The sequence below is a fragment of the Myotis brandtii genome, unplaced genomic scaffold, assembly GCF_000412655.1.
Source record: "Myotis brandtii unplaced genomic scaffold, ASM41265v1 scaffold187, whole genome shotgun sequence".
NCBI classification, from domain to species: Eukaryota; Metazoa; Chordata; class Mammalia; order Chiroptera; family Vespertilionidae; genus Myotis; species Myotis brandtii.
In genome coordinates, this window is record NW_005356944.1 from 2220945 (window position 1) to 2228967 (window position 8023).

Genomic DNA, 8023 nt, shown 5'->3' on the forward strand with positions numbered 1-8023 from the left:
GGGGGGGGGGGACGGGGGCTGCATGAGATGACAGGGAAGCTGGCCTAAAATGCTGTCGGCCACTCCCTTAGGCTCTTGAGGAGTGGGGGGAAGGAAAACCTGTTTCTGAGAGCTGGACTGGGAGACAGGACTGGGTTCTTGAGCCAGCCCTGCCCTGGACCCACTGGATGGCCTGGAGCACGGTGCTGCCCTTTCTCTCACTTACAGGAAGTGGGGGTCCTGGCTGATCCTTCCTGCCTGTTGCCCCCAGAGCCTGCTGACAGCACATGAGCAGTTCAAGGCGACGTTGCCTGAGGCTGACCGAGAGCGGGGTGCCATCCTGGGCATCCAGGGTGAGATCCAGAAGATCTGCCAGACTTATGGGCTGCGGCCCAGCTTGACCAACCCCTACCTCACGCTCAGCGCACAGGACATCAACACCAAGTGGGACACGGTCAGTGCTGCCTGTGGCCACCCCCTGCTTCCCACCTGCTCCTGAGACCTCTCATCGCCCTGAAATCTCAGGTGTCCCAAAATAAGGGTCTGCGGTCTGCCACAGACTCCATGTGGTGCTGGACAAGTCACCCTGCCTGTCGGCCGTATCTGCAAAGAGGCCCTAACAGCAGCATTTTCCTGTCAGGCCTGATGTGAAATATAATGAAATCTGGTAACTTTACAAAAGTTAGTTATAAATGAAGTTGATGCCCCATTTACTGATGAGGAAACAAGCCTAGAGAGGTTGAGTGATTTGCCCCAGCGCGTGCCCAGCAAGCCCTGACACCTTGGTTCAGAGCAGCAGGGGTTGTTTGAGGGGCAGGATTCCTCCAGAGCTGCCCTGGCACAGCCACTCCCCTTTCAGGTCCGAAAGCTGGTGCCCAGCCGTGACCAGATGCTGCAGGAGGAGCTGGCACGGCAGCAGGTGAATGAGAGGCTCCGGCGACAGTTTGCAGCCCAGGCCAATGCGATTGGGCCCTGGATCCAGGGGAAGATGGAGGTAAGGCTTGGACAGTGGGGCAGGAGCTGGGCCACCAAGAACTGGGAGTTCTCATCCTGCCCGGGTCCCCCTGCAGGAGGTGGGGCGCCTGGCAGTGGGTATGGCTGGCTCTCTGGAGGAGCAGATGGCTGGACTGAGGCAGCAGGAGCAGATCATCATCAACTATAAGAACAACATTGACCGGCTGGAGGGCGACCACCAGCTGCTGCAGGAGAGCCTGGTGTTCGACAATAAGCACACCGTCTACGGCATGGAGGTGGGGAGGCGGCACTGGCTGGGAAGCTTGGCGCGGCCACACCTGGAAACAGCACGTCTGTTCCAGGAGGGTCCCAATGCAGCTTGGCCACATCCCCCCATGTACTATGGGGATATTGAGACCCACGAGTGAGAAGTGACCTGTCCAGAATCATATAGCAGTCTAAAGCCAGGCCAGATTGGAGCAATACTTAATACATAATAAATCATCAAACTTTAAGGCAGAAAGGGCCACTGGAGGTCACTCAGTGGAACCTCCAGATGGGTACGGAGGCCCAGAGGAAGACTTACCCAGGGTCTCACAGTGGGTTGGGGGTGGAGCTCGAGCTCGTGGCCAGGCACTGGCTGCCCACTGACTTAGCCCATCTCCTGCTCTCCCAGCACATCCGTGTGGGCTGGGAGCAGCTGCTCACCACCATTGCCCGCACCATCAACGAGGTGGAGAACCAGGTACTGACCCGAGACGCCGGAGGCGGCACAGGCTGGGAAGCTTGGCACGGCCACACCTGGAAACAGCACGTCTGTTCCAGGAGGGTCCCAATGCAGCTTGGCCACATCCCCCATGTACTATGGGGATATTGAGACCCACGAGTGAGAAGTGACCTGTCCAGAATCATATAGCAGTCTAAAGCCAGGCCAGATTGGAGCAATACTTAATACATAATAAATCATCAAACTTTAAGGCAGAAAGGGCCACTGGAGGTCACTCAGTGGAACCTCCAGATGGGTACGGAGGCCCAGAGAGGAAGACTTACCCAGGGTCTCACAGTGGGTTGGGGGTGGAGCTCGAGCTCGTGGCCAGGCACTGGCTGCCCACTGACTTAGCCCATCTCCTGCTCTCCCAGCACATCCGTGTGGGCTGGGAGCAGCTGCTCACCACCATTGCCCGCACCATCAACGAGGTGGAGAACCAGGTACTGACCCGAGACGCCAAGGGCCTGAGCCAGGATCAGCTCAATGAGTTCCGGGCCTCCTTCAACCACTTTGACCGGGTCAGCAAGGGCCCAGCCTAGTGGGGTGGTGGACCTGGGAGCTGGTGGGGTTTGAGGACCAAGCCTGACACCCACTTACCCACTACAGAAGCGGAACGGGATGATGGAGCCTGATGACTTCCGGGCTTGCCTCATCTCCATGGGCTATGACCTGGTGAGTGCCCCTCACCCTCCTCCCATCAGTACCCTGTCCTACATGATCACCTGCTATGTGCCTCCCACCTTAACATCCATGATCTCATTTTCTCCTCATCACACCCACTGAGGCTGGGCAGAATTAGACCATTCCAGACAGGGGCTAGCAAAGGCTCACAGAGGTAGATTAACTTGTTCAAAGATACATAGCTGGAAATTTGGACCTAGTTCTGTGTCTCCAAAGCTTGAGTTTGCAGCACTACAGGGAGTCCCAGGAGAAAAGACCAGGACCAATGGGCAAAAGGGGCACTGCCACAGGCAGGAAGCAGATTCAGCCTAGTGGACAGGACTTCCTAAAGGCAGAGCTGACAGAGGCTGCAGTCTAGGGAGAAAGGGAGCACCCTGTTCCTGGGGTTGTGCAGCCAAGGCTGGGCGGTGCTCAGGGGGGACATGTAGAGCCCTCCTGGCTTTAGCACCCGTGGGCATGATGCCCGGCCTCTATCCCCACAGGGGGAAGTGGAGTTTGCTCGCATTATGACCATGGTGGACCCCAATGCGGCTGGGGTCGTGACCTTCCAGGCCTTCATTGACTTCATGACCCGAGAAACAGCCGAGACTGATACAGCTGAGCAAGTTGTGGCCTCCTTCAAGATCCTGGCGGGAGACAAGGTGGGTCCCTGGCATGGAGGGGCTGGCGGGCTGGGGCAGGGAATAGGACCTGTGGGCCCTCAATACCTCTTCTCCCGCAGAACTACATCACTGCAGAGGAGCTGCGGCGGGAGCTCCCAGCTGAGCAGGCTGAGTACTGCATTCGACGAATGACCCCCTACAAGGGCTCTGGGGTTCCAGCTGGAGCCCTGGACTACATGGCCTTCTCCAGTGCCCTCTATGGTGAGAGTGACCTCTAACTTCAAACCCTGATGAGGTTTTCCAGGAAAGAGGGTGTTCCCTCTGACTGATCCCATCCATCTCAGAGCACGGGCCCCTAAGAATGATCAGCAAACTGTTTCGGAATAAAGATCCATCCATGGGTTTCACTCCGTCTCCTTTTGGTTCCTGAAGCAGAAGCTGGGCCCTAGGCTCCTGGGCAGGACTAAATGCCTGACCTTAACCCTCCAGGGGTCCCCACCACCCCTCCTTGACCTCAGGGACTGAGCATTCACACCACATTGGAGCTGAGGACACCTCTTTATTGCTGTTAGAAAAGGGTGGTTACAACAGTTTGTCTGGACATGAAAGGGGATACTGTCCCCAACTCCAGGGAACCAGAATTTATAACGTCAGAGAAAAGCCAGGTCAGGAACCCAGAGCTACTGAGGACAAGCTGAATTTAAGACCAGAATATCTGCTTCCCACCTGTTCCTTGCCTGAGCCCAGGGTTCTTGGCCCAGCCTCAGCTGCCAAGACATCATCCTTCACCCCAAGACCCTCCTGGCTACCACAACTTAACAAAGGTGCAGCTGGGGAACTTCAGAGTGGGGGTTGGGTGGAGGGGATAGGGGCTGTACCCCTCACCCAGTGCCCTTTGCTCACCCTGAGGTACCCGGCACCCATCCCTGAGCCAGCTGCCTCCTGGGGAGGAACCTGGAAATGCAGGCCAGGCTCGGGGAGGGACTGCCCTGGTCAGCACCAGGTCCTGAGCTACTGCTCCTCAGTTCACTACTGCTGAGCTGGCCATGACATTCACACCACAGGCCCCAGACCCACGATGCAAGTAGTAGTAACCCTGGAAGAGAAGGGAAGGGGGGTTGGTGAGGGCACTAGGGCAGGGTGGGGGCTGGAGGGCCAGGGGCTGAGCAGGCAAGACTCACCTCCTCACCCCAGTCAGTGCCCCAGCTGTTCTTGATGGCCCAGAAGGGAACATCAGAGCCTGGAAAGTAGTGGGGAGTGCAGGGAGTCAGGGCCCCAAGCACTCTGCACTCTTCAAATATCTGCTGTGGGCCTACTGAGTGACAGGTACTAGGAAAAAAGCAGAAAAGAGACAGGCCCACCTACCACCCTCCTGGAGACCTGGGGCTCTAGGGTTTAGGAAGGGTACCTACCTACTCCCCTCATGCAGGTTAGCTGTCCGTACTGCCTCAGCCTTCCCATCCACAGAGAGGATGGATGATCCCACCTGGCCCACAGCTGGGGGGAAAGGGTTCCTAGGTTTTCCCCAGATTTCCCCCTAGAGGTCCTGAGATGCTGTGGTTCAACCTCTGCCTGTGACCTGGGGTGGGTGGGCAGAGAGGGGTCAGCAGAACTCACGGTTGCCATAGCCCACGAGCAGTACAGCATGGTCAATGAACCAACGGCTGCAGAGAGGCCGCAGTGGGTGGGAGATTCCATGGCGGTAGAACTGAGGAGGGAGAATAAGCAATAGGAGGCCAACTCCAAGGAGAGGTAGGGGAGGAGTCAACAAGAAATGGAGCAGGGGCAGGGGGGCTAGGGCCTTACCTGCATGCCAAAGGCGTTGATGGCAATGGAGATGGGGCCGTTCTTGGCCAGCCAGGCCGCCAGCTCTGAGACAGGAGAGGGGCAGTATCAGGGGCACCCGGGCCCCAGCCGCACGTGGCCTGTCCCCATCCCATCCCTCACTCACCTTGCTCATTGTGGCTTAGTTCTACTGAATCATTGATGTAAACCTTGACCTTCTGGGCAGAGAAGCTGCAGGTCTGCAAGTGGCCACTGTAGCTGTAGTCATCCTCTGTCTCCAGCCCTCCTGGGCAACGGTGGGGAGTCGATGGGGAAGTAGAGAAAAGGTGGACTCTGTTTAGCATACATTCAGTCTTCTCCTAGCCAGAGGCTATGCTAAGCCCCTTATCCACAAGGCTTCACATTCCTAACCCACCCCAGAACACAGGCCATCCCCTCTGCGGAAAAGCCTCAATCTAGAGTGTCAACTCAGGGGGTTGAGGGAGTAACCAGTGAGAAATGTGGCAGAGATGGAACTCGCCCCCAACTGCTGACTCCTCGCTTGTCCCTGCCTTCCTAGGGCACTTGACCTCGGCTTGCTTGTCCTGCTCTGACAGGACTCAGCCCTGACTCTGCCCATCTCTTGTAGGGCATGTGTGGGTCCCCATCTGGCCCCGATCCCGCCAGGCTTCCAGACCAGTTTCTATGCGGCCACTTCAGTCCCTCAGCCCTTTATCCTTTTCTCTGCAGCCCACTGCTTGACTGAATTGCCAATTTAATTCAACACCTCCCCTCAAGAGTGAGGTGAGTTACCACCTGGTTTAGCAGTGGCTAGAAATACAGACCTCCAAGCAACAAAAATATCAAGACCCTGTTATATGCCAGGAACTTGACATATATTTCCTCACTTGATACTCAAGGCAATCCTATGAGGTGGGCATGAGCCCCATTTCACAGATGAGGCAAGTGAGGCTCTGAGAGAGCTGACTTGCCCAAGGACTTCAGGGTCAGCACGAAGGCTTAAACCCAGTTCACGTGACTCCCATGCTTATGTCTCTCCCCCTCACAAAATGTGACTTCAGGTGGAGGGAGAAGTGGCTCCCACTGTCCCTCCTGACCCCATTAATGCATACCCAAAGTCTTTATGGCCGAATAGGCGTTGGAGGGCAAGCCACCCATGCAGGCCTTGTCCACTTTGTCACAGTCCACGAGCTCTAGGAGACATACAGCCAGTCCCAAGGAGCCCTTGAGAGGAGCTGGGCTGGGCAGAGGGGGGTACAGCGGGATGCTCACCCTGCTCAGAGAGGGAGAGCAGGTCCCCCCGTTTCAGGAACCACTGGCCCTCCACGTTGCCTGTAACTGAGAAGGCCCAGCAAGAACCACACATGCCCTACAAGAGATGGGCAGAGTCAGGGCTGGGTCTCTTCCCAACCCCAGGGCAATCCTCACGCCCACCCTCACTTCTGAGGGGTCCAACCTGGTTCTTGACTTTGGTGACAGCCCCTTTTTTCCTCCAATCCCACTCAGGTGGGGCAGGGTCGCCAACGAACTTGACTAGGCGCATCTTCTTGCCAAGCTCCTCTTTTAGGAGGGGATTCAGGTAGATGGTGCGGAACTCCTCCTCTGTGGGCAGAGGTGGGCAGCGGATGGGGGTGGGGGAGTTTTCTAAGACAGCCCTGATCAGGGCCTTAGAAACAGGTCCTGTCTCTTCTAGGCTCCATGATGGCTCTGGCCACCAGCCTACCTGTGAGGTCACTGAACTTGGTGACTCCATACTGAGCTGTGCCTCGGTCCAGGGCCTGGATCTTCTGTGCTCGTATCATGTTATTGATAAAGACGGACATGCGCCACTGGGCTTCTGAGGACCAAGGAGCAGGAGGGGAGGGGCTGGGACTCCAGGCAGATCATAAAGGAGGGGTGCCTGGGGCTAACTGGCAGAGGTTTCCCTGGAGAGTGGGTGGGCTCTGTAAGCTCAGGAAGGACAGGACCCTGGAGCAGGTAAGGGTCGGGGGCAGACCTGCAAGTGATAAGATTCGGGGGCGGGGGGGTGACAAACTTTTGGGGCCAAACTGGGGTGATGACTTCTCAGATGTGAAGGCAGAACCAGAACGGGCTCCAAAGAGCACCCCCAGACAGGAGGTCATAGGAAAAGGCCACCACGCCAGGGGCCTCCAGCATTGAAAATCTGTCCTTTGCTCCATCCCACTCTACCCAGAATGATGGAGGCCCATGGTTTCTGACCAGGAAGATCCGATGGGAGAAAGAGTCAGATCCCTGAGGTAGCCGCCCAATCCTGGGAAATTGGGCAAGAACGTGGGGATTTAGGAGTCCTTGAAAGGATGCACTACCTCTCCTGTCCTTCCCCTCCCAACACCAAGGTGCCAAAGAAGGGGAAGGCCTGATCTGTTTGGGACTCGTACACCCCAGGCTGGGTCCTCACCCTCCTCCGTCTCATATGTCCGGTTATAGGTGGTGATAAAGTACTTGAAGAGCGAAGCCATTCTCACATAAAAGTCCTGGAAAGGCAAAGGGGTCTTTACAAGGAGTCCTTCTCAGATTGACCAGGGAGCCCCAGGCCAGGGTGAGAGGAAGAGAGGGGATATAAGGCAGCAACCAGCTCCCCAGAGAGAGGAGGACTCCTCACCTGGGGTAGAGGGTCCCTGTCCGACAGTGGGAGGAGTGGACTGGAAGTCTCATTTTTGTCATCTGGATAGGATTGGAACAAAGAAATCATGGCTAAACCCTGAATGAAGTCTGATCCAGGCTATCCCAGCATCCTTGGGCGATCCCAGCACCTTTCATCTTGGTATCCACTGGGCCACAGTCCTGCTTCAGCAACTCATGTTTTCCTAGCTCATAGGAGACTTCAAAGCTGCAGAGCTAGGGGGAGAGGAGAAAGCCAGTCTGGGGGCCCTCGGCTAGATGGCGCTGGAGGCCTCCCAGATGAGGATCACCCCCAAGGCAATCACCCCCACGGTGGAGACATCTTACCTTTTAAAAGCATGGTCTCTGGCCCGCGTCCAGGGAAGTGACCTGAGTAGCTGTTGCCTCAGATCCCTTCCCTTTGGCTTGACCCACCTCCCCAACTGCTGCCAGACTCAGCCTGGCACAGGGAAACGGGGGAGCCCCATCACTCACCAGGGTTTTCTTAGACACAGGGAGCTGGCACACCATGGGGTCCGTGCAGGGCAGCTCCTCCAGCGTCACCTTCAGAGAGTACAGCGACCCTCGGCCCGCCTGGTTGGAGGGGTGGGTGGGGCGGGGGAGGCGGGCA

The 8023-nt window shown here is 57.0% G+C and overlaps 2 protein-coding genes across 2 annotated transcripts in view; one reads left to right on the forward strand and one right to left on the reverse strand.

Annotated features, from left to right (window-relative positions):
• Nucleotides 1-3361, forward strand: part of ACTN3 (actinin, alpha 3) — a 14995-nt gene extending 11634 nt beyond the window's left edge. The window contains 7 exon segments of the mRNA XM_005864286.2: nucleotides 251-433; nucleotides 839-973; nucleotides 1050-1229; nucleotides 2074-2220; nucleotides 2309-2374; nucleotides 2866-3024; nucleotides 3105-3361. Coding sequence (XP_005864348.2) covers nucleotides 251-433; nucleotides 839-973; nucleotides 1050-1229; nucleotides 2074-2220; nucleotides 2309-2374; nucleotides 2866-3024; nucleotides 3105-3263 — 1029 coding nt within the window. The 3' untranslated portion in view covers nucleotides 3264-3361.
• A 163-nt stretch (nucleotides 3362-3524) lies between these two features.
• On the reverse strand, nucleotides 3525-8017 carry CTSF (cathepsin F). Its single transcript, XM_014538083.1, has 13 exons — nucleotides 7888-8017; nucleotides 7545-7629; nucleotides 7394-7455; nucleotides 7190-7265; nucleotides 6494-6607; nucleotides 6227-6372; nucleotides 6043-6139; nucleotides 5883-5963; nucleotides 4937-5056; nucleotides 4792-4856; nucleotides 4603-4693; nucleotides 4167-4225; nucleotides 3525-4081 (listed from the first exon to the last, which is right to left on the reverse strand). Exons 1-13 carry the CDS (start codon nucleotides 7921-7923, stop codon nucleotides 4007-4009), a joined length of 1107 nt encoding a protein of 368 aa, XP_014393569.1. The 5' UTR covers nucleotides 7924-8017; the 3' UTR covers nucleotides 3525-4006.
• Between the last annotated feature and the right edge of the window lie 6 nt (nucleotides 8018-8023).

What these genes read in the sequence shown, in the direction of transcription:
- CTSF (XM_014538083.1), bottom strand. Translation starts at nt 7,923, where the DNA reads ATGGTGTGCCAGCTCCCTGTGTCTAAGAAAACCCTG. An exon ending in ACTAAGCCACAATGAGCAAG is followed by an intron (nt 4,857 to 4,936) that starts GTGAGTGAGGGA and finishes CTCCTGTCTCAG; the next exon opens with AGCTGGCGGCCTGGCTGGCC. An exon ending in GCTCGTGGGCTATGGCAACC is followed by an intron (nt 4,226 to 4,602) that starts GTGAGTTCTGCT and finishes ACTACTTTCCAG; the next exon opens with GCTCTGATGTTCCCTTCTGG.